Source organism: Platichthys flesus, chromosome 12, assembly GCF_949316205.1.
Source record: "Platichthys flesus chromosome 12, fPlaFle2.1, whole genome shotgun sequence".
NCBI lineage: Eukaryota > Metazoa > Chordata > Actinopteri > Pleuronectiformes > Pleuronectidae > Platichthys > Platichthys flesus.
The window spans coordinates 13,134,568-13,160,871 of NC_084956.1; the positions used below are offsets into that span (position 1 = coordinate 13,134,568).

The window sequence follows — 26,304 nt, forward strand, 5'->3', positions numbered from 1 at the left end:
TCTGCTGTTTACATTACCTCAGCTCATGCAGCTGAACATAAACAAAATCTGCTCTCGCATTGACACCAGCACGAGGGGGGGGCCAACACAGGACAGGTAGCTTGCACAGCGTCGGCTTGATAGTCAGGCATCGATTTCCGATACTCTGCCAGCATGTTTACAAACCAAATACCCCCCTGGATCCAGCGATCCCTCGCCTCTCCCACTCCACCCTCCCTCCCTCGCCCGTCCTATAATCTCAGCTGCACGGCGGCATCGAACCATCTGTTTCATCCTGAAATCTTTCATCTGGGTCTTACTGCTTTGACAGCGTTTGACTTTGCCGTATGAGTGTTTTGAGCGTGCACGGTCGTAGCTGTGCGTGCAACGCGGTGAAGAAGAACAGCAAAATGGACGAGGGCCGCGGTCCAGCTGAGAGGATGAGCCCTTGCGTTAAGGAGGTGTCAGGAAGATAAACGAGCCGCGTGTTGTTACTCGGCCAAAGCCCTTGGGTATATCTTTGGCAAAATGGCTCTGTCTGCACTGAAGGCTGCCCGTCACTCACAGCATCACCTTTCATTTCCAGCGTACGGCCATTTGCTTACAGGGGCGTGTACCCTGCACGTGTCGGCGTGTTCGTTTCTCCAAGTGTTTCAGCAAAGTGCGAGGGAGGAAAGGTTCATGACACCTGTGCAGTGAGCAGCCTTTGTGTGATTACGGTGATTTATAGCAACGGGTGCATGTGTGCAACTCCCTCTGCAACTTACAAAACCAACACATTCCACATTGATGAAATGGCTCCTCCCATGACCTTCCAGTACGTACACTGAGCTGTGCCTTGGCTGTTTTGAGCCAATGAGACAGAGCCATTCTTTATACACAGCATTACAAGAAAGACTTCCCCCATCTCTCTCTCTCTCTCTCTCTCTCTCTCTCTCTCTCTCTCTCTCTCTCTCTCTCATCTCTCTCTCTCTCTCTCTCTCTCTCTCTCTCTCTCTCTCTCTCTTCTCTCTCTCTCTCTCTCTCTCTCTCTCTCTCTCTCTCTCTCTCTCTCTCTCTCTCTCTCTCTCTCTCTCTCTCTCTCTCTCTCTCTCTCTCTCTCTCTCTCTCTCTCTCTCTCTCTCTCTCTCTCTCTCCCCTCCGTCACTTTCATTACAAACTCGTCCAGGATCCCCTGCATTGCTGCAGACATCCAAACACTGCAATCTCCACCACCAAGCCAGAGAGAGAGAGAGAGGGGGTGTGTAAGAGAGGGAGAGGGGGTGTGAGAGTGTAAGAGAGGGAAAGAGAGAGAAGCAGCATTATTACAGTACTTGTCTCCTACTGAGGCCACTCATCGCAGATAATGGGAGTGGGGAGCAGGGGCATGCACGGGGGAGACATGGTGCGGTTGGGAGTGCGTGAAAGAAAGAAAAATCGGCAGAGTGTCTGCAGAGATATGAAACTCTCAATTCACAAAGCGGAACCCAGACTCCTCTGCCTTCCCCTGCCCATCCAGATAAATCAGGGACACACACATACACACACAAATACACATACACATACACACACACACGCACATTAGGAGGCACATTTGAATGACACAGTGATCATTGGGGGGACATCACTCTGTCACACGGGTAACATGCCCTCTACCTGACTGTGCCATGTGTGTGTGTGTGTGTGAGTGTGTTTGTTTGTGGTTCACACATTCAACTGCCACTTGTTATTGACATTCCTTTGGGTGAAATGTACAGAGACTCTTTTCATCATTACCAATAAACTCAGCCTTTGTCAACAAAGGCAATGACAGACAGTGTGTGTTTGGCACAATGAGCATTTTTGTGTTAAATATTAATTTGCATGCTTCATTAAAATAATAAAATAATATCACTTCATACCTTCAGTAACTTCGATCAAATAAAAGTTAGATCAACATTATAATTATAAGTATATTTACACAAATCTTGTAAAACATAAACAATTTGGAACTTTGTGTATTACTCTAAATTAAATTACAGCAATTAATACGCAAATGACTTTCTTTGGAAGGCTGTTTGTTTTGTTTGTTAACATCTTGTTTATTACAGGTAAGAGTTGTTTATAGCCTGGAGTGTACAACCCAAAAATCATTATTTCCTCCATTCTGCTTTTTGTGACCTGTACCCGAGACTCTAAAAATACAGCACCTCCATTTGTTTCTCTGGAGAAAGCCGCAGTCAACAAAATCTACGAGTGTGCCCGCAGTCGTACTCACCCTGACGCCCATGAATCGATCTCTGAGCACAATCCAGGAGAGCAGGAAGACGAAGGCCTTGTTACAGCAGAAGAGCGCCGACGCGTCTGTCGTGTTGATCTTTCTGAGGGCCTGCAGGTACAGGTAGTTGGTGAGGATCCACAGGAGGCCGAAGGGAGCCACCTTGGTGAAGAACACCTTGGGGGTCAGCCCGTCGTCCCCGAAAAACCGGCTGCACTCCCTGTGCAGAACCACAACACCCAGCAGAGTGTGAGCATATGGTGCAACTATTTTTAAGAGGTGATTTATACAGAATTATTAGGGCCTGATGCTTTAATCAATATTTATGAATATAAGCAGCTTGGAAACCACAGGAGTGAGTAAAGTTGTTCCCACAACGACAGTTACATCTTAATGGGGATTGCATCAGAGGGTGTGTGGGATCAACCTCACTCCGCTGGAGGAATAAGTACATGTTTATGAACACAATCAGATCTGCCACGAGGCGCTGAAGGGAAATGTTTCTGACCTTAAATTCATCTTTCTCTGTTAATTCAAACAAATCTAATTATTCTCTGGTCAGTTGGTTTGTCTATTTCCATCTAATGATGTAACAATCAGTCGGCTACAGTGTAGGAGAAACAACTTCATAGCAATATTATTAAATAATGTAGCTGTACATTGTTTTCTAGTGGGTCAAACCTCAGACACGAGTATGAGACACAACTGCAGCAGACAAACACATTAAGCTTGATCGAAACAAGGACACACACGGGGCATCGATAAAATGCTGCTTCTTGTGTTTATGCATATTATGTTGAATATAGGTGGCAAGGTTGTGAGGACTCAGTATATAAGAAATCATGGTCAACTCTGTTTTAATGAATCTGGGATGCTGTTTGAACCTGTTGCGGGCGCCATCCTCATCGACCTGAAGAAGCTTGTTGGTGACTTTACAAGGCTTTCTGTCCACCTGTGTATGTCAACGTATACCCTCTGATGTTGATCGATCCCTGGACACACTTTGAATAGCAGCCCCCTCTTTTTGAAAGATCTTCTCTTCTATGGACTTTTGATATGATGCACCTTTACCTTATTTTAAATTCTGGTTTCTTGCTCTGTGTTTGGTTATTTGAGTTCACTCTTGAGTTCTCCGTTTCCTGTTTTATTGTGAAACGTCTTTCCTTGTGTGTCTCTCTTGCTTTACTCTCTGCCTTTGTCTTCTGTCAAGCCCTTGTGATCATCTTGTCTTCATGGGTTTCACCTGTGTTCAGTTATCCATGCCTCCCTTGTGTATATAGTCTCTGTTTAGTCTGTTCAGTTCAGATTGCCCTTTTTGCTGTTTGAGTTTTGCGTTTTGGAGAAATGGACTTTGTTTGCCTACCTGCCTTAAACAACCATGACAGAAAAGTATGAAGTCCAGCAACTAATATTAAAATCTTGCCAGACAACTAAAACAAAAAATATAAAAATACAAAACACAATAAACAACACAACGAAACAAAAACATAATCAAACTCCTAGGAATTATTCTTAGTTATCTTATGAGATCACGTGATCAAAGTCCCTTTCCCAACATACTTTGAGGTAGCCTGGATGCCAGAAGAACTTAGCCCCGCCCACAACATTTGAGGTCGGGAAGTTCGGTCTGGAGTCACTCCGCCAAAGCACCGCGCTAATCCCTATCGCGCCGGCGCTTGGCTGTTCACACCGGACACTGAGGCGACGCTGAACCGCGGGGCAGCGCTAATAATATCACCCGTTGATCCAGTAGATTAAAAGCATGTACTTACTTGTTGCTCCAACATTAAGCAACAGCGTCCCAACATTTGTCTTTCTTGGTGTTGTCTTTATACAACATGTTCCGAGGATCATACAACTCACTGTACTTCTCCACTTCAATTATTAATTTAGTGTCATCCATGTTGAAGAACTTTGCGGTTTGCTCTGTTAAATGTCGGGTGTCGGGGGTAAATTACATATTCTCCACTCAATCCTATGTGGAGAATACGTAGCCCCCTCTCTCTCTCTTAATATCTGTATCACTGCTTGTGTGGCTGTAGTGGATGGGCAGAGGGGGACATTTAATAATGTCATTGGTCAAATTAAAACTACAGGACAACAGAAGGGGACTTCAAGGTATGGGATGCATATTTTATCATTTACATCATATAAAATATGTCATCAATATAGTTTAAGATCGTTTTTCAGTGTGTTTCCTGGTGCGATACACTCGCGTCAAGCGCAAAAAATAGACTCGACGCCGAGACGATCGCTGCAAGGCGCGAGGCAGCCTTGGCGCAGCGCGGTGCTTCAGCCTCCGGTGTGACCCGCACAAAGGTTTAACATGGGAGTGGATGGGAGCCAGCTGTTATTTAAGGCTTGCCGCTGCGCTGAAGCATCGCTTCGGCATCGCTTCAGCGTCCGGTGTGAACCCGGCGTTAGTAAATAACTCACAATGCGTTGCTTAACATACGTCAAATACTACGTTGCTCTGATTGGTTGTAGGTCTATCCAATTGAGCGAAGAGGAATTTTATTTCCTGGTACGGTTGAAACACGCCCCATAATCACAGCCCAATGGAGCGGTCTCAGACTCACATTCTGACTACAATTGTGACTCAGACCCTCATAAATGCTGAGTGTTCTAAAAATGTAAGTTGCTTTGGACAAAAGCGTCAGCTAAATGACATGTAATGTAATGTAAATGTAATGTAATTGTGAGTCTGACAACGTCTGACAACTTTGAGGCCCTCCAACTCTGGAAATTGTATATAAATATAATCATAGAATTTAGATGCGCCCTTATTTTTGTGCTCCATCTTAAGTGAGAGATCTTCAATTCCAGTTTTACCTTGAAAATGTGTTTATTTGAAATACAGCAATGCCTAATTTAATAACCGATACGTAGGTACACTGAGTGGAACTAATGCAGTCCCATACAAAATGCCATATATTATATAAGAACAAAATTTACTCAAAAATGGAAAAAGTTGAGATCTCAAATTTCTATTTGATCACCAGCCATAATGAGGTAACTCTCCTCTGCCTTATACAGCTTTTGGGAGCTAAGCTCAGGTGAAGGTGCCGATGGCTGATGAATGAAACGATGAAAATTGCACCTGAGAAACAGTGAATTTTCAGCTTGTAAAACAGCAAACCTTTAGTCTGATTGGAATAAATACTGAGAACAAATAAATCCATTTTAGAAATTTTATTCATTTTTATAAACGTGGGGATAACAGAATCACCTTGAGAAAACCCATTGCAAAACTTTAGGGTTAGTAAAAGCTAGGTCAGGCTGGATAAATCCCTGGACTGAAAATGATTATGTGTGTGGAGGGCCTCGTGTCAAGCACCACTGCCACACTGACATTTGAAAGTGAAGCTATCGGCTTGACATCATCCACCTATTTTCTCCTGAAGAAGGAAGAGATGCCTGCTCTGAGAGAGGAGAAGAAGCCAGGCTTTTTGCACAGGCGTCTTCTCACAATGGAGATTATTGATATCTCAAGTTCTTGATCTCTTCTAACAAGGGAAGACATTAGCATCAATGGAGAAGGCCACTTCTTACACAATTCCTTGAAAATGTCCTTGTCAAGGATTCTTCTAGAGTTAAAAGTTGAGTCAATGTCTTTGACCTCGGCCCATATTCTCTCCAGCAGATGACGCCTTGAGTCATCATCAGTACAGGCCACCTTCGCCTTTCTATAGATCCGTGTGATGAGCTTGTCCAAGAGAACACTGATGTACATTTTATTTTTGACGTCTGCCCGGGTCTTTTCAATCTTCTCCCTGGCCCTCCTGTCTGATGATGCTGAGTTCTCACGTTCTTTGCTGATCTCTGATGATGAAGACTGGTTTGATCTTTCCTTCCCACTGCTGGTGACCACTGCTGGGGTTGACTTCTTCAGTCTTTCATTCCCTCCGCTATTGACTTCTAAGGATGAAGACTGGTTTGATCTTTTCTTCCCACTGCTGGTGACCACTGCTGGTGTTGACTTCTTCAGTCTTTCATTCCCTCCGCTATTGACTTCTAAGGATGAAGACTGGTTTGATCTCTTCTTCCCACTGCTGGTGACCACTGCTGGTGTTGACTTCTTCAGTCTTTCATTCCCTCCGCTGCTGACTTCTGAAGATGAAGACTGGTTTGATCTTTTCTTCCCACCGTTGGTGACCACTGCTAGTGTTGACTTCCTCAGTCTTTCATTCCCTCCGCTGCTGACTTCTGAGGATGAGGACTGTTTTGATCTTTTCTTCCCACTGCTGGTGACCGCTGCTGGCGTTGACTTCTTCAGACTTTCATTCCCTCCGCTACTGATCTCTGATGATGAAGACTGGTTTGATCTTTTCTTCCCACTGCTGGTGACCACTGCTGGCGATGACTTCTTCAGTCTTTCATTCCCTCCGCTGCTGATTTCTGAGGATGAAGACTGGTTTGATCTTTCCTTGCCACTGCTGGTGACCACTGCTGGTGTTGATTTCTTCAGTCTTTCATTCCCTCCGCTGCTGACTTCTGAGGATGAAGACTGGTTTGATCTTTTCTTCCCTCTGATGGTGACCACTGTTGGCGTTGACTTCTTCAGTCTTTCATTCCCTCGATTGCCGTCTTCTGAGGATGAGGACTGGTTTGACCTTTTCTTCCCACTGCTGGTGACAACTGCTGGGGTTGACTTCTTCAGTCTTTCATTCCCCCTGCTGGTGAACTCTGATGATGGTGACGACTGCTGTGATCTTTGCTCCTCAAGGCTGTTGACCTCTAATGATGATGACTGTGATGAGTCAATGGTCATTAAAGCGGCTGACACTCTGTTTGTGTGGCGGTTAACTTGGTTGTTCAGCCACCAGCTTATCAAGGAGAGAAAACAAAACACCCTGGTCTGAATGTCTTCATATATGCCCCTGTGTGAAGTAGGAACACAAACCTTTTTCACTGGACCTGAACCCTTGTCTGAATTCTTGCCAGGTGCGATGTGCGAATAGATGAGATCTGAAAGCTGTTTTGTGAATATAATAACCTTTTCAGATGGAGGCTTTTCAAGCATTTGAAATGCAGAACTTTCATTTCCACCTCCTGGCTTCTCCTTCTCCAGAAGCACAGAGTCAATACTAGCAATCAATGACTTTATCGCCTTCCTGCTAGTGACTTTGGGATTCTCAATGAATTTTTTCGTGACCTGAGACAATATTTTGAGCGTCCCTGCTGCGGCAAAAGTCTTTATGAAAAGCCTATTGATCTTTCTCATTCCTTTACCGTTTGAGAAGTTTGGCTCTGGAGATCCCTTTCCATTTGTGCCTTCCTCCCTGATTGACTCCATTATTTCATCTATAGCCAAATCAATCTCTGGAGAAAACGATGAATTGAGAGAGAGGCTGTCTTTGAACTCATTAAAGAAGTCTGTGATGTCAGTCAAACTATCGTTGATTGTTTCCTGGACAAGCCTCTTCAAACTGTCCATACTTCTTGCTGTTGAAACTCCCTCTGAGGGTCTACCTGACTTGGAGCTTACTCGTGAAGAGTAGGAACTTGAAGAAGTCCTAGACACCAGAATGAGATCATCTGAAGGGGCCTGTTCCTCTGAGGAGATGACCCGACTTTGCTTGCGCATTTGACACTTGACCAATTGTTTGATTCGTCCGTCTGTCTTTAACGCCTCGCATGCATAACAGATCATCTTCTGGACTTTAGCGGGGTTAATGAGGCGGGTTGGTATGGGCTTCTCAGAGCTCTCACTAATGGAGCTTGCAGACAAGCTGGAGTTGACAGTCTCCGTCACCTCCTCTACAACCAAGTCTGTGAGTTTATCCAAACTCCCAGAAGTTGTTGTGCAGCCTGGTGAAAGACTGTTGATGAGAGTGTCGCCCAGAATGGACCGAACTTTATCCTCAGACACGGGTGCACGGGGACGTCGCTTCACAATGGCATTTGAAACAGATGTCATTAAGTTCAGCAGAAGTTCTGCCAACATAACTGAAGTAGCTTCATCCGGTTTGCATGACTTCAACAGCTTCCACTGCTCTGCAGTGAGCCTGGTAAAAAAGTTGTCAAAGGACGGACGGACAGTCTCTGCATTTATATCCATTTGTTTTACTTTCTGAGTGAACTCCATTGCGACTTTACTTTTTGCTGTTCGAAGTGTGTTTTTCAATGAAAAATCTCTTATCTTCTTTGTTCTACCAATTGGCTGGTAGTTGCAGACTGATTCCTCAAGACTTGAAGCAAAGGGGTTATGCCTACTTGGAATTGCTTCAAAGGGGGTTAAAGGGATTGCTTCAAAGGGGGTTAACGGAATTGTCGCAAAGAGGGTAAAAGGAATTGAAGCAAAGAGGGTTAAAGGAATTGAAGCAAAGAGTGGTAAAGGAATTGAAGCAAAGGGGTTAGAGGAATTGAAGCAAAGGGGATTAAAGGAATATAATGGGACTAATAGATCAATGGAAACTCTGATGTGTCAATAAGCCACACCCCTCAACATTGACTGTAATACAAAAATAACTTATTGAACTATTATATCCATTAGTCTGGTATTATCAATAAATCAATCAAATGTTATTTGTATAGTCCATATTCACAAATTACAATTCATCTCATAGGGCTTTAACAGGGTGTGACATCCTCTGTCCTTAACCCTCAGCAAGAGTAAGGAAAACTACTAAAAACACTTTTAACAGGGTAAAAATACGTAGAAACCTCAGAGAGAGCCACATGTGAGGGATCCCTCTCCCAGGACAGACAGATGTGCAATAGATGCCACGTTTAGGAGAACATCATCAATAATCAAAGTCTCTAGCAGCATTTGATAAGGGTAGACATCCCGAAGGACAACCCCAACATGACATGCCAAGCAGTCCCGCTGCAAGCACAGTCCATATTGTTTCCATATTAGGCTTTTGTTTCACAGACAATACGTGTGCTTGCGCTTTCCTCTTGGATCGACCTTGTATTGCAGTACCTCTAGGAACGGTGCACCAACCCAGTAGATGGCGGTAATTAGTTACCTGATCCTTAAAACGGATTTGTAAATGTCTAAATTACATTTCTTTTTCCTTTTTTTTTTCTTTTTTTAAAGAGACGGTGAGTCTTTTTATTCAATAAAAAAAATGTTCTGCCATTGTTTGCACTTGCCTGCATTGGGGACTACCTTGTTGTAACGTGACATGCAAAAATAAGTAAAAGAATGAAAATAAAAATACAGCAATAAATAATGTAGAAATAAAGACCACAATGGATACATGTAACAATATAGAAATAAATAAATGAATAAGGCTGAATAAATGCACAATTTGTGAATTAATTAATAAATAAAGAAATTACCTTTTCCATCACCAAACTGTAAAACAATTTTAAACGTCTAAAATCTGCATCATTATTATTGAGCCATTTATTTATATCTCTAATTATTTTAAATTCTTAAAACTGTATTCCTGCCTAGACACTTAGACCATATGTAGGATATACTTTGAGGCCCTCCAACTATGGAAATTGTATATAAATATAATCATAGAATTTAGATGCTCACTTATTTTTGTGCTCCATCTTAAGTGAGAGATCTTCAATTCCAGTTTTACCTTGAAAATGTGTTTATTTGAAATACAGCAATGCCTAATTTAATAACCAATACGTAGGTACACTGAGTGGAACTAATGCAGTCCCATTAAAAATGCCATATATTATATAAGAAGAAATTTTACTCCAAAATTGGAAAAGTTGAGATCTTAAATTTCCTTCGAAATGAAGACAAACACAATCAATTAACACTGTATCCATTTACTCTGATGGTTAGCAGCAACTGTCACTCTTATTCTGAAAATATCTGAACGTTAGATGCTTACTATTGCTATTTGATCACCAGCCATAATGAGGTTACTCTCCTCCGCCTTATACAGCTTTTGGGAGCTAAGCTCAGGTGAAGGTGCCTATGGCTGATGAATGAAAGGATGAAACTTGCACCTGAGAAACAGTGAATTTTCAGCTTGTAAAACAGCAAACCTTTAGTGTGAGTGGAATAAATACTTAGAACAAATAAATCCATTTTAGAAATTTTATTCATTTTTATAAATGTGGGGATAACAGGATCACCTTAAGAAAACCCATTGCAAAACTTTAGGGTTAGTAAAAGCTAGGTCAGGCTGGATAAATCCCTGGACTGAAAATTATTTTGTGTGTGGAGGGCCTCGTGGCAAGCACCACTGCCACACTGACATTTGAAAGTGAAGCTATCGACGTGACATCATCCACCTATTTTCTCCTGAAGAAGGAAGAGATGCCTGCTCTGAGAGAGGAGAAGAAGCCAGGCTTTTTGCACAGGCGTCTTCTCACAATGGAGATTATTGATATCTCAAGTTCTTGATCTCTTCTAACAAGGGAAGACATTAGCATCAATGGAGAAGGCCACTTCTTAAACAATTCCTTGAAAATGTCCTTGTCAAGGATTCTTCTAGAGTTAAAAGTTGAGTCAATGTCTTTGACCTCGGCCCATATTCTCTCCAGCAGATGACGCCTTGAGTCATCATCAGTACAGGCCACCTTCGCCTTTCTATAGATCCTTGTGATGAGCTTGTCCAAGAGAACACTGATATACATTTTATTTTTGACGTCTGCCCGGGTCTTTTCAATCTTCTCCCTGGCCCTCCTGTCTGATGATGCTGAGTTCTCACGTTCTTTGCTGATCTCTGATGATGAAGACTGGTTTGATCTTTCCTTCCCACTGCTGGTGACCACTGCTGGGGTTGACTTCTTCAGTCTTTCATTCCCTCCGCTATTGACTTCTAAGGATGAGTTTGATCTTTTCTTCCCACTGCTGGTGACCACTGCTGGTGTTGACTTCTTCAGTCTTTCATTCCCTCCGCTATTGACTTCTAAGGATGAGTTTGATCTTTTCTTCCCACTGCTGGTGACCACTGCTGGTGTTGACTTCTTCAGTCTTTCATTCCCTCCGCTATTGACTTCTAAGGATGAGTTTGATCTTTTCTTCCCACTGCTGGTGACCACTGCTGGTGTTGACTTCTTCAGTCTTTCATTCCCTCCGCTGCTGACTTCTGAGGATGATGACTGGTTGGATCTTTCCTTGCCACTGCTGGTGACCACTACTGGCGTTGACTTCTTCAGTCTTTCATTCCCTCCGCTGCTGACTTCTGAGGATGAGGACTGTTTTGATCTTTTCTTCCCACTGCTGGTGACCGCTGCTGGCGTTGACTTCTTCAGACTTTCATTCCCTCCGCTACTGATCTCTGATGATGAAGACTGGTTTGATCTTTTCTTCCCACTGCTGGTGACCACTGCTGGTGTTGACTTCTTCAGTCTTTCATTCCCTCCGCTATTGACTTCTAAGGATGAAGACTGGTTTGATCTTTTCTTCCCACTGCTGGTGACCACTGCTGGTGTTGACTTCTTCAGTCTTTCATTCCCTCCGCTGCTGACTTCTGAAGATGAAGACTGGTTTGATCTTTCCTGGCCACTGCTGGTGACCACTGCTGGTGTTGACTTCTTCAGTCTTTCATTCCCTCCGCTATTGACTTCTGAGGATGAAGACTGGTTTGATCTTTTCTTCCCACTGCTGGTGACCACTGCTGGTGTTGACTTCTTCAGTCTTTCATTCCCTCCGCTGCTGACTTCTGAGGATGATGACTGGTTTGATCTTTCCTTGCCACTGCTGGTGACCACTGCTGATGTTGACTTCTTCAGTCTTTCATTCCCTCCGCTGCTGACTTCTGAGGATGAGGACTGTTTTGATCTTTTCTTCCCACTGCTGGTGACCACTGCTGGCGTTGACTTCTTCAGTCTTTCATTCCCTCCGCTGCTGATTTCTGAGGATGAAGACTGGTTTGATCTTTTCTCCCCTATGATGGTGACCACTGTTGGCGTTGACTTCTTCAGTCTTTCATTCCCTCCGCTGCTGACTTCTGAGGATGAAGACTGGTTTGATCTTTCCTTCCCACTGCTGGTGACAACTGCTGGGGTTGACTTCTTCAGTCTTTCATTCCCCCTGCTGGTGAACTCTGATGATGGTGACGACTGCTGTGATCTTTGCTCCGCAAGGCTGTTGACCTCTAATGATGATGACTGTGATGAGTCAATGGTCATAAAAGCGGCTGACACTCTGTTTGTGTGGCGGTTAACTTGGTTGTTCAGCCACCAGCTTATCAAGGACAGAAAACAAAACACCCTGGTCTGAATGTCTTCATATATGCCCCTGTGTGAAGTAGGAACACAAACCTTTTTCACTGGACCTGAACCCTTGTCTGAATTCTTGCCAGGTGCGATGTGCGAATAGATGAGCTCTGAAAGCTGTTTTGTGAATATAATAACCTTTTCAGATGGAGGCTTTTCAAGCATTTGAAATGCAGAACTTTCATTTCCACCTCCTGGCTTCTCCTTCTCCAGAAGCACAGAGTCAATACTAGCAATCAATGACTTTATCGCCTTCCTGCTAGTGACTTTGGGATTCTCAATGAATTTTTTCGTGACCTGAGACAATATTTTGAGCGTCCCTGCTGCGGCAAAAGTCTTTATGAAAAGCCTATTGATCTTTCTCATTCCTTTACCGTTTGAGAAGTTTGGCTCTGGAGATCCCTTTCCATTTGTGCCTTCCTCCCTGATTGACTCCATTATTTCATCTATAGCCAAATCAATCTCTGGAGAAAACGATGAATTGAGAGAGAGGCTGTCTTTGAACTCATTAAAGAAGTCTGTGATGTCAGTCAAACTATCGTTGATTGTTTCCTGGACAAGCCTCTTCACAATGTCCATACTTCTTGCTGTTGAAACTCCCTCTGAGGATCTACCTGACTTGGAGCTTACTCGTGAAGAGTAGGAACTTGAAGAAGTCCTAGACACCAGAATGAGATCATCTGAAGGGGCCTGTTCCACTGAGGAGATGACCCGACTTTGCTTGAGCAATTGACACTTGACCAATTGTTTGATTCGTCCGTCTGTCTTTAACGCCTCGCATGCATAACAGATCATCTTCTGGACTTTAGCGGGGTTAATGAGGCGGGTTGGTATGGGCTTCTCAGAGCTCTCACTAATGGAGCTTGCAGACAAGCTGGAGTTGACAGTCTCCGTCACCTCCTCTACAACCAAGTCTGTGAGTTTATCCAAAGTCCCAGATGTTGTTGTGCTGCCTGGTGAAAGACTGTTGTTGAGAGTGTCGCCCAGAATGGACCGAACTTTATCCTCAGACACGGGTGCACGGGGACGTCGCTTCACAATGGCATTTGAAACAGATGTCATTAAGTTCAGCAGAAGTTCTGCCAACATAACTGAAGTAGCTTCATCCGGTTTGCATGACTTCAACAGCTTCCACTGCTCTGCAGTGAGCTTGGTAAAAAAGTTGTCAAAGGACGGACGGACAGTCTCTGCATTTATATCCATTTGTTTTACTTTCTGAGTGAACTCCATTGCGACTTTACTTTTTGCTGTTCCAAGTGTGTTTTTCAATGAAAAATCTCTTATCTTATTTGTTCTACCAATTGGCTGGTAGTTGTAGACTGATTCTTCAAGACTTGAAGCAAAGGGGTTATGCCTACTAGGAATTGCTTCAAAGGGGGTTAAAGGAATTGCTTCAAAGGGGGTTAACGGATTTGTTGCAAAGAGGGTTAAAGGAATTGAAGCAAAGAGGGTTAAAGGAATTGAAGCAAAGAGTGTTAAAGAAATTGAAGCAAAGGGGATTAAAGGAATATAATGGGACTAATAGATCAATGGAAACTCTGATGGGACAATAAGCCACACCCCTCAACATTGACTGTAATACAAAAATAACTTATTGAACTATTATATCCATTAGTCTGGTATTATCAATCGATCATTCAAATTTTATTTGTATAGCCCATATTCACAAATTACCATTCATCTCATAGGGCTTTAACAAGGTGTGACATCCTCTTTCCTTAACCCTCAGCAAGAGTAAGGAAAACTACTAAAAACACTTTTAACAGGGTAAAAATACGTAGAAACCTCAGAGAGAGCCACATGTGAGGGATCCCTCTCCCAGGACGGACAGATGTGCAATAGATGCCACGTTTAGGAGAACATCATCAATAATCAAAGTCTCTAGCAGCATTTGATAAGGGTAGACATCCCGAAGGACAACCCCAACATGACATGCCAAGCAGTCCCGCTGCAAGCACAGTCCATATTGTTTCCATATTAGGCTTTCGTTTCACAGACAATACGTGTGCTTGCGCTTTCCTCTTGGATCGACCTTGTATTGCAGTACCTCTAGGAACGGTGCACCAACCCAGTAGATGGCGGTAATTAGTTACCTGATCCTTAAAACAGATTTGTAAATGTCTAAATTACATTTCTTTTTCCTTTTTTTTTCTTTTCTTAAAGAGACGGTGAGTCTTTTTATTCAATAAAAAAAATGTTCTGCCATTGTTTGCACTTGCCTGCATTGGGGACTACCTTGTTGGAACGTGACATGCTAAAATAAGTTAAAGAATGAAAATAAAAATACAGCAATAAACAATGTAGAAATAAAGACCACAATGGATACATGTAACAATATAGAAATAAATAAATGAATTAGGCTGAATAAATGCACAATTTGTGAATTAATTAATAAATAAAGAAATTACCTTTTCCATCACCAAACTGTAAAACAATTTTAAATGCCTGAAATCTGCATCATTATTGCTGAGCCATTTATTTATATCTAAATTCTTAAAACTGTATTCCTGCCTAGGCACTTAGACCATATGTAGGATTTTCAGTGGACTGAATTTTATTCTTGTCTGGAAACTACTTTTTAACTCCAGAGTATCTGAAATGGATGAAAATGACCTTTAATGAAAACAAACTGATCAAAAGCTATTAGCCTGAAGGTCTGTGGGTCACAATGTGTAATTCCCCTAAGGAACCGAACACTGAAAGTATTTTATCAGTAAAATGTGATCCTGCACCCTTTTATGTATTGAAACGTCCTCATCATGGTTTTATGTACGTATCCCGTTGCTGTACCGCCAACACATATTTATTCTACTCCCAAACTGCCTGCCACCTCTTTCCCTCGATTCAAATATAACATAATGGAATTCTTCACACACTGCCACTGTTTACGTTGTTCTGGAGTTACACAATTTACCAAGAAAGCATCAGGGGGGCTGTAAAAGTGATGAAGCAGCCATAATTGAGAAGTGGCAGGTTGCTAGATACTGAGGAGCAGCATTGTTAGGAATCAGGTCCAGAGAGCTGAGTCTGCACTAGCATTCCACTTCTCACACTCATAAAACAATCACATTAAAGCCACCGTTGATTATTCACCAGCTTCCAGACCAATAATTACTGTGCTTTGTTTTACCGTTACCCATGTGAAAACAACAATCTGCATCAAGCAGTTCATGAAGTCAGCAGTTACTCTATAAAGGTTATATACATATATATGCGATTTAACAACATTTGGTAGCCAGTAAGCTGAGTAATGGGCTCCTGAGAAGAGAATGAACCCACACTATGTCCGTGTGTGCGTCGATCTAAGCCTGTTTTTGTTTTGTTGGGTTGCTTTTGCGTGTGCATGTGAGTCAGTCTCTGTAAAACCTTTAGCCTAAGTGAGATGACTCACGCTCCTCTGATTGGCAGCGACGCAGACCTGAACATGACACCCCGGTGGACAACACTCCCTTTTCACCCTCTGTCTGTACTTTGACATATTTCATAGCACAGAAACATTGTCAACACTCCTGACAGCTGGCCACCACTGTGCTGTTAAACCCAAAAAACTTGCTGCTACATCTTATTCTGCAGTACTGCAATGCTCATGACGCTAACCGTGCTATCTGACTGCTAATACAAGTCCACTGAGAGTGTACTGCAATGCAAAAAGGAAAGAACTCCCTGAAATAAGTTTTAAAAATAAAAAGGTTTCCACCGTGGTGAATAACATGGCCCTGACACGAGCACTGACTCACAGAGGAGATGCCACAGACTTTTGTTGGCTTCCTGTTTACAGGGTCACTTCATTCAGTCGTGGATTTTGGGGTCTTTTTATTGGGCTTTGTGACGTAGATGAAGATCTGAGAGCACAAAGCGAGGGGGCAGGTTCAGCTAATTTGGTCTGAGATACCGGCGCTAGTGAGACACCTAGTGGCGAGGAATATAGTACATAACCTTTAAAGGCATCGCATTTCAAATCGAGATATTTCAGATAAGAATGTCAGTCTCTGGAAATCCATTTTATTTGTATTCCTTGGTTCTGTGTAATTTCAAAATAGTTCATTTTTTCACATGTTAATCCATTATTATAGGCTTCTCCAAAGGGTTTGTAAAAGTTTTAATTAAAAGCTAAGGAAAAAAGCTACTAATAATAATAATCATTATCATTAGTATGACAAACTGCTGTTTCCAGAATAACAATTACAGCTCAACTAATGCAAATATTTTAACAATGAGAGAAATCAACATTACTTTCACCCTCAATTTGACATTTTAAAATTAAAATTCATGTCATATTTAATTATAACCCATAACCAGTTACATCCTCACAGTAAAGAGTTTAATGGACTTCTGAGTAAAGTGAAAACATCAACATTTAGAACACGCAGGTCTGATTTTACGATTTCATTTATTTTTCTGTTTCCTCCATCTTCAATCTGTCAGGTAAATCTCGACTCAGCACAGAAGTAAAGATGAGGAGTAGATGTAATGAGAAGAACCGCATCTGCCTCTAGCAGTTCAAAACCTCTCCACTCACATTTGTGATGAGAGAAACCAGCTATTACAGCATCATCATCTTCTCCTCCACTGTGGCCCCTGCTTTATTTAAAGAGACAGGACATCAATTACAGATGTCAGCTCTCTAGTTCTTTTGTATTGTGTGAGATTCACCAGCAGGTGCAAATTGAATAATCTCAAAGGAAACAAAAGTGTTTGATATCCGGAGCACGCTGGAGCAGCGGGAGCCCCGGATCCTTGTGTAAGCCCTCAAAAGGAGGAAGAATGACATCACAGAGGTGCATCGGAAATGTAGAGTCGATCACTCCGGCTTCACCCAGCCATCGCCCCACCGCCCTCTTATCGTCTGAAGTACTGAAGTTGCCTATAGAAGGTAGCAGAGATAAGACGTTTGTCTAAAGTACGGGATTAATGGACTGTTTCAACTGTGAAATCACCTCAAACACACTCGGGGGGGAGGGGGGGGGGGGGGGGTCTTTTCTGTTAGCTTCAGCAGCAGAATTTAGGATGGCATGTGAACCTGATACTCCAAATTAAATAAGTGGAGGCTTATTCTCGAAGGCAAAGCAAGTGACTCCAGTAGGATTATCAGCCGAACTCAATCATCAGAATGCAGCTGGTCTTGGCAAAACCAATCAAAAACTGGGACGTGTGTTTCATCTTATTTCACATTTTTTTCAAATGTGTTCAATAATAAGTAACTGAGGTTTTGTTAAGCAGATTCTTCAACCAATGCACCCTTTTCCTCCATCGCTTCACCCCCCACCTCATCCCACCCCCCCCTTCCGCTCATCCCTATCTACTAACCGCCATCCTCCTTTCCCTCCCTCTCTCATCCCTTTCCTATTCAGTTTGGTGAAAACCTCTTAGCATGTCTCATTCTGGCCTGAGGGGGCAAAACCGCAGCCCCTCGCCTCAACGTTCAATATATCAATATCCATTTAAACCTTTAAATTACTTAATGATGTGTCGTGGTCGTTGCCAGTGAAGTGACTTTAAAGGAAACATACTCCCATGGGCACACTGATTCATATCTTTGCTGTTCAATGTTTAGACACACTTTATTGAACATGACATAAATGGGGTTAACCTCTCTGCTGTTTTTGCTTTACCAAACTCGTCTATTTGATTGCAGTTGCATGTTGACTGCATCAAATCAGATCAACCAAAGACTGTCTTTCTTTTCATTGTATTGTATTGTATTTTTTTCCGATAGGATTAAACGAAACCCTTGTCTTAATAACTGACAATAATAGGAATTATTATTAGTCAAGTATTTCAGCTGTCTGAAGAGAAGAGAAGAGAAACTGTTTGTTGTGTAGCTGAGTTCTAACGATGACATTTCCCTCCGGTCTATACTGACACCGTTTTCTCTTCTGTGAAGTGAAGCTGTATGACAGCTGAAGTCTGTGCATCACATCTGAGTGTAAGAACTCAACGATCGTTGACTGTAGCTCTGCTGACGTTTACTGATTCTTCTCTTATCCGGTGTTCGGCTGATTAGTCATAACAGCGAGAAGAAAGCATAACAACACATTTACCAATTAAAAAATAGTAAATGAATATAACATAAAGTTGCTCAGGGCATCATCTTGGGTTGCGCCAATATATTTGATCCAAACTAAAATTCTGAGCTGTGTATGAAAGAAGAAATTGCGGAAACCAAACTTGTAGATCTGGAAAAGTCATCTACGCTACTGCAACACCTTCACCTTGTTTATCCTAACTCCAGCTGGATGCTATATATATATAAGTTGCTTGTGTTGCTGTGCTGATGCAGTGACAGTCTCCTCACCTGAATCTCTGTCTGGGCGTCTGCCTCTCTGGACTCTTGCACAGGTGGCCGATGTAATAGAGGGGGAAGAAGAGGCAGTTCCAGGTGGTGGCGAACCAGGTGATGGTGAAGGGGGCATCAAACTGCTTAAAGGTCAACTTGGCCAGCTGGGTGGAGCCTGCCCAGGATGAGCACACGCAAATCACCATGGCGACTCCCCACAGGGCCTTCCGCACCTGCACCGTCGTGACCCTGATGCAGCAGTGGAGCCTCCGCTTCTTGGAGTCGGACTCTGCTCCCGCCACGCCGCCGGTCGTCTGTGTGTCCGTGGTGCCCACCACATTCTCCCTGGTGCGTTCTTCTCCTATAAAAGAACACGTGCGTTAATATCAGACTGACAATAAAAACACTCTGATACTCGTTCTATGATCAGAAATGTATTTTGTTAGAAAGTAGCTAAGGGAACTTTAACGCATGCCACCACCAACAGTTCACCTAAATTCAGGCTGCATCAAATTTCAAATACTCATTGAAATTTGTTCACTCAATATGTTCATGTATTGTTCCCTGGTAAATCTTAAATAAAATTTATAAAAAAAACAACCCTACCTTGAAATTTTATAGAAAAGAGAAAATATCCTGTATATCTGCCTCCTTTACTGAATCGATGCCAACTTTTAATGGAGTCTTTCTTGGCTTGTGTCCGATCCTTCCGAAAAGCTTGGAATTCTATTTTTAGTGTTTTTTCCTTACTCTCGCTGAGGGTTAAGAGCAGAGGATACCACACCTTTGTGAAGCCCTATGAGAGAGATTGTGATTTGGGCTTTACAAATACAATTTGATTGATTGATCCGGGGCAAACCTACTGCTTTTTTATATTTGTACTTATTGTATTCATGTAAATTCTGATGCTGTTTATAAAACACAGATTAGCTTTATATGTGGACTTTTAAAGTTTGAATATCCTGTGTGGTGAATCTTGACTAAAGGCTTGTACACGCTCATCTGTGCAAGTGACTTCAGGTCAGCTGTGTCCTGTCGTCTTTTTTCCAGTTATAAATAGCCGCTTTCGCAGTTTAATTGAACTTGAAGGTAATCAATCAGACATCTGAGTTAAAAATATGCTGATCGAGTGAGACAGGCAGCAGCCAAACAGAGGACAAAAGAGGACAGGTCCGATATCCAATCCAACACCTCTTCTCCACCCCATGAGTTGCAATGCCATGACCGTGTGGGTGTTTGCCAAAGCGCACAAAGACAAGTTTAAAAACTCTCTGCTTGCTATTGCTCATGTCAGAACCTGACAGCCTCATCTCTTCCTCCAATAATGTGCCGCCTGAAGCCAAGTGATGTGGAGCTGTTTTCTGTCCCACTCACGCCCACGCTGGGCGTTAAAAGTTACTAAGGTCATTTTGTTCCCTCAACTCATCGAACTTGCCGATGTAAACGCCTGTCATGGCTTTTTAAATGTGTGTGAAAGTATACAAGTTAATAAACTCAACACATGATCTTTGAGTGACTTTATTTTGCCAACAAAAAATAGTTGCATTAGTCACACAGCAGATATTCACTCACAGGAATATCTTTCACGTAACATTATTATATCTTGGCTAAACATCACCAGTTCGCCCCGTATAAATCAGATTAGACCTGTGAGTTTACAATCTGAGAAATGAGAGGACCAAACAATAACCCCATAGCAGCACTGTTTCATAACAGCTGTATAATATGCCCCATACATCTTCCAACAAGTTGAAAATGAGGGATCTCTCTAATTGTGTTTCCAGAGGTAATTTTTTTGCCGCAGGGAGCCTTCCCCGATTCATCTGCACTGTACGCTGCAGGACCGGAATACAGAACGCACTTCAAACAGGAGATAAGAATAACTCTTATTTAGGCTGGCACAGTCAAAAATTATTATTGTGCTGCAACAACAGGACACTGAGCTCTGTCCTGTGTCAGTTATTTGCAAAACAACCAATACAACACCGTCAGTCGTTATGTTAATGTAATCCTTGTAATACAAAGGACACCTATTGTCTAATTTAAGTGGCGTGCTGCAGATTTTACAATCGAGTTGTTTGAGAGAGCATCCATCACGCCAGATGAGGCGCTTCATTCTTCCTGGTAGAGATGCTTTTGACCTTGCCAGGTGGTCTCATCATATCCCAGATTAACTTCCCTGATAACTATCGCCTCTAATGCTAATGCCCCGGCTTCCCCAGGCTACTTCCTGAATACACAACACATTCTTATTCTGTTTTCCACCCGCACTAACACTTAGAATGCGATGGAGCTAAAAGACAACACATACTGTACTTGTTTCTAAACAATGCTCCCTGCTGCTGCAGCAGCACCAGCCAGCCCGGAGGCAGACTTGGACACGATGAAAGATGATTCAAGATCATTGTCTCTTATCGCATTGAAACGATGAGCCAGCTATGGCCGAAAACAGAGACAAACACACGCGGGATGTCCGTCAAAGTCTTTGCGCGCGCAAGGGTGAGAATTAAGTTTCTCTATTCTGAGCCGCGAGCCTCTTTGTTCCACCCTGAAGGTCACCCCTTGTTTACGCCGCCCAAGCTTTTGTCCTCCCTGGGCCGCCGTCCCACATCCCGTGGCCCTGGCCGCCTGCTTCATCCTGCAGCACGGTTTAATCTTCCAAATGCAGTGATGGGCCAAGCCAATCAGCCCCCAGCGAGGCAGTGGGTGCGGGCAAAGCATTTCCATATGGACACGGTGAAGCGTCACAACAACATCGGTGATATAAATGTCACACAGCCCGGGCCGCACTCATCAATGAAACTATAAATTCATTTAATTTACCTACTGAGGCACAGATCCAATGATTGAAAGAGAACAAACTTGTTTCACACTTGTCCTGACGTTGACTAATGACACTGTATCAACCTTCACCGTCAGCGGAAAGCAATGCGGAGCACTGCTGAACTCAGTGAGGGAGCCGGGTCAGTAGAGTGACTGAGAGAGAGAGAGAAGGAATCGTCCGCTGATGACATATGAAGGCATTATGACCGTGACCGAAAGACTGTCCCCAGTACCTGCTAAATGATTAACTGAAAGTGCTTAACCTTATCGTTCTTTTCATCTAATGTCAACCATCAAGGTCGGGCCCCCCCGTGACACCGAAACGATGCAGCACAGTGAATATCCTGCAGTGCAAGCTTTAGTCTCATTTAGTGTAATTTCTTTAAATATTTCTGATAATTAATCTCATCCTTTTGCATAGTGAACCAGATTTATATTAAGGCTTAGTTGCAGATAACAGTATGAGCACCAATGGTAAATTTAGCACGAGATGGAAATATCTCTGTGCATTTGATCCTATTCAGAATCCAAATATACTTAAGTGAACCAAACAGGCATCTGTGAAATGACTGGAGACAGGAGGAGTGCTTGGCATCACTCTGGATCCGCTCTGACAGCCGTGCATGGCTCCTCTTTGTTGCCGACTCAAATGTACTCATCCCTACCCACTCTGCTGAATCAAGGCACCATGTGATTCAATATGCACAGGTGAGGATGCAGAGAAAAGATTCCCATACGATAATAATCATATATTTCTTTTACTACTCGGGCATGAGAAAAACCCCTCTAGTTTTTGGTGTTATTCCTCGCTTCCCGTGTGAAATTCTGTAGCTAAGTCTCTAAAGGGCCATCAAATCAATTGTTTGTCTTATACAGCCATTTGTCTGCCTCTACATTATCAGTACACTGAGTCGTAGATCCTTGTAGCATCAGCTTTGGATGCACTCTGACACGTGTATGACTTTGTTGCTCATAATGTTTCTTTGCATTAGAAAAAATCCATGAGTGTTTCTTCTCTCCCCATGTGAAGAACTGTAGTTAAAGTTCTTTACAACGAATGACACACATAATCAATGTTTATCCTACGAGTTCATTTGCCTGTACAGCTTCTGTACGCTGCCCTTCTCCCAGTAGAGTTGGAGCGCCCTGATTGGAGTCGAGATTTATCCGGCCACTACCGAGACAGTTTTCCAGTTTTTCCTCCATCACGACAAGACACGCTTCCCTGCTCCCCCCTCGTTCCAGCTCCCTTCCCTCCCCCTGCAGACTCTGCACTGCAGATCTCTCCTGCTGATAGAGCTGCAAATCCCAAACGTGCCAGCAGAGGCCCGCCTTCCTGGCTGCCTGCCTGCTCTCACACTTCACAGAACCTGGCCCTGTGGCACGCCACAGAAAGAGCCCCTGCTACGTTCCTCTGTACCTCCCTGAGCGGGCCACTGCCCACACCACTCACCACTCTCTCTCTCTCTCTCTCTCTCTCTCTCTCCATCTTGCTCTCTTCATCACTCAGAGCTGGAACAGAGGTCCTCACAGTGGCGGTACAGCATCGCGGTCTGTGTCGGCTGTCGGAGCTAGCCTCACACGGGACCTAGACTAAATTGGGGAGACTGAGGTAAGAGAGAGGTTTGTCGGTTTGGTGGAGATCTCCGTGGGAGTGAGAGTGCAGTGCAGCGCTCAGCCCCAGTGATTCAACAGGGTAAACAGATCAATCACTGGAGCACACTTCACAAGTCTTCTCCTTGTCTTACTGTCTGCTGAGCCTCTGCTCGGTGATGAATATGAATTGACTGGTGCAAACTTACTTATTCTGACACACTCATAACAAATCCATGAGCTGCAGTGTCCTTGTTTGGCGGCACACACACACACACACACACATAGACAGTTTTACATTAAACATTTAAATCAATATCTTAAAGGGTAATTTAGCCTTAATGTGATTTGATTGCAATGTGAAAGTCGACTGTCTGCTGTGTGGATTATCCAAATTAACCTCAGTTTCCTGTGCCTGCATACGGTCTGCATACAGAGATCCTGTAATTTGAGTGAACTGGCCCTTTGTCTTAAAGCTTTGTGATTTAATATTCTGGAGGAATAACAAGCAGCCAATACAAAAACTGTCACCTGTCACACACTCACTGAATCAATACCTGAAACAGTCCTCTTATGAAAACACAGTTTGATAAACTAGATCTGGATTTTTATTTAGATTGCCACCAATTTCTCGGACTAATAACTCCCAGTCCTCTAACCATGTCTGACTTTATTCATCGAGATCCATGAATTATCTGTGAAATGAATGAAAATGTTTGTTCACAATGGTAAAGAAAGGTATTTAAAGTTCCTGGCTGTGACTCCTGGTCTGGATCCGCACCAATATGTGATTGGTTTTTCCCTGACCTATACTTCAACCTTCCAGCAAGTTTCGTGGTAATCCGTGCAGTAGTCTTTGGTGAATTCCTGTTAAATAACAGTCAAACTGTGTCAAGAGTTGAGTCTTCATAACACACAGCTGCTTCTAGGAATAAGTCATGAACTTCGAGCTACACGTGTCACGTCACAGAGGAGTGGTAGTTCTGGCGTGGCAGACAGACAGTCAGCAGTCACTGCCTTTGTAATCTCCACGTCTGACAGACAGTGGGAGTCTTTGATACTCGCCTGTGACAGCGTGGTCCGGCCAAGCTGTCAGTCAGAGGTACTTTCAACACACCAGAGCAGGCTCATCTGACAAGCCTGTCGCACTCAATAACACAACAGAGAGATGGGCGGAAAACACACCCAGCTTATTCAACCCCGGCTGATAGGGGGGACAGCATGGGCCGAGGGGACGAGGGCCCCGGGAGGGCAGATAAGGGCGGGACGGCTGTTACTGATCCCGCTCTCCCTAATTCCTGACTCGTTTCTCCTTCGAGCTCAGAGGACGGTGGAGCCACTTTCTCGCCAACAAACATGTCGGGGCGCTGACCTGCCCTGCTGGTTCAACACACGCTCATGATGCAGGTCAGTGCTGCAGCCCCCCGGATGTCTCTCCGGCTAGCGACACGACATAAACACAGCGTGCAAGCCAGCGCAGTGTGATCACATGAGTACCTGGCCTGCGTGCTACAGCAGATGCATGTACTAATACTTGGCACTGGGCGAACTGTCAAACATTGCAGTCCCCTGTCCTAAAGCATACATTTCTCTCTCTTGCAACAGTGAATACATGATGGATGACCTGCAGTTTGACGGTATGCCAAGTGTCCCAGCTCTTTCTGCAACAGATCAATATTTAAAAGATTGGCTGCGGCGTCCCTGTTGATTTAGAGGCAGACACCACAGGTGAACACGCAGCGTCCGCTCTGAACAAAGCTTTTTCTCCCTCCCTGCACCCAAAGGCTGAGGGACTTCATCGTCAATTGACTGCTATTCCCAGATTAATCTTACTTCACAGCAGTAAAGCCATTCCTACAATGTGATGATATCAAAAAGAAGAAAACTGAATTTGATGGATTTAACTGCCAGCTCAGTCGTTTTCACGCATGAAATGCAACAAAGCACACTGCAAAAACAATTTTTTCGCTGGCTCTATTTCAAGGCTGGTCACAATTACTACCACCGCTTCAGACAGGCTGAAAATATTCAGTTATTTCTGCTTTGTAACAATCGGCCTGCCGGGCTCACCACTGTACCATCCAGTCCACTGGGCCCCTGGACATTTGGAGAGGATATAGGTCGACTGAAGCCTGAAGTTTTGGATCAGCCCCCCCAATTTAGAATTAGAGCTTATTTTTTTTTTCTTTCTGGGGATTTTACTCAAATGATGAAACACTACACTGATTCAGAAGGTAATTTCCCAAATCCAACAGTGTGCTTTTTAAGGGACTTTTGGGAGCCTAGACAAAAGGGGAACAGAGGGACCCTACATGAAAACACTCAGGATAATAAACCTCATCTTTTCTAATCTTCCAGTTATTCTCTTATCACAAAAAGTGCAGTAATGTTTAAGTGCAAACCCCCACCTCCATCCCAGGTACATACATACACACATATTTAGAAATGTTAGTTTCAACCAAACCTCTAAATCTATAACATTGTTGGCTGATAGCTATAGTCACAAAGAGCCTTTTTAGAGGATTGTCAACCATGGTGTCATTGCAGTCTCCTGTATATATTCAAATATGGAATTTAAGGTGGTTTCAAAACATTTTCGTTGCTGTTGTCCTCTAATATCAGGGGCCCAAGGCAATTGCCTACTTTGTACACAAAGTTGCTATGCCCCAGAAATGAAATACAAATAAGCTATGCAGCAAGGGAAACCTTAAATTAAATGATCTACCCATCCATTAAGGATTAGGATACACCCTGAAAAGGTTGTTATACAATGGACTTATTTAGCATTTGACTTCAATCCATCTATTCACTGAATTCTCATTCATTTATTACAATCACTTTCTCTGCTCAAACACTCATAATCTGAGCAAAAAGACTCTCGGTAACATGAAAGCCCCGTCATTGTGTTTTCATCATAAAGAGAGAAAGGTCTGTTTCACTGGCTTTTAAAATGAATTTAGACAGAAGGAGAGGAAGGAGCCTCTACGTTTTGTCATCTGACGAAAGTCAACTCCAACACGTTCCAAGGATGAAAGTAGCCTTTGAATAGTTCTTAAAGAGCCGAAGATTCAAAATGTCACTGCCTCAGTACTAACAGCACTGACAATGCGGGTTAAACCGTATTCGCTGTTTTTAGGGTTGAGCCAAGACGACTTCAGCTGCACAGACACAACAGATGACAGCATCATCAGCCCAGTTTTAGCCCCTCTAAACTTATGCTAATCACTCTTAATGCACTTAATGGTTTAGG

The 26,304-nt window shown here is 43.2% G+C and overlaps 1 protein-coding gene across 1 annotated transcript in view; it reads right to left on the bottom strand.

Annotated features, from left to right (window-relative positions):
- The window catches only part of slc35f3b (solute carrier family 35 member F3b), a 35,278-nt gene that overhangs the window by 4,355 nt on the left and 4,619 nt on the right, over window positions 1-26,304 (bottom strand). The window contains exons 2-3 of the mRNA XM_062400465.1: window positions 18,657-18,999; window positions 2,216-2,435 (exon numbers count right to left, since the gene is read on the bottom strand). Coding sequence (XP_062256449.1) covers window positions 2,216-2,435; window positions 18,657-18,999 — 563 coding nt within the window. The remainder of the gene's footprint in view (window positions 1-2,215; window positions 2,436-18,656; window positions 19,000-26,304) is intronic.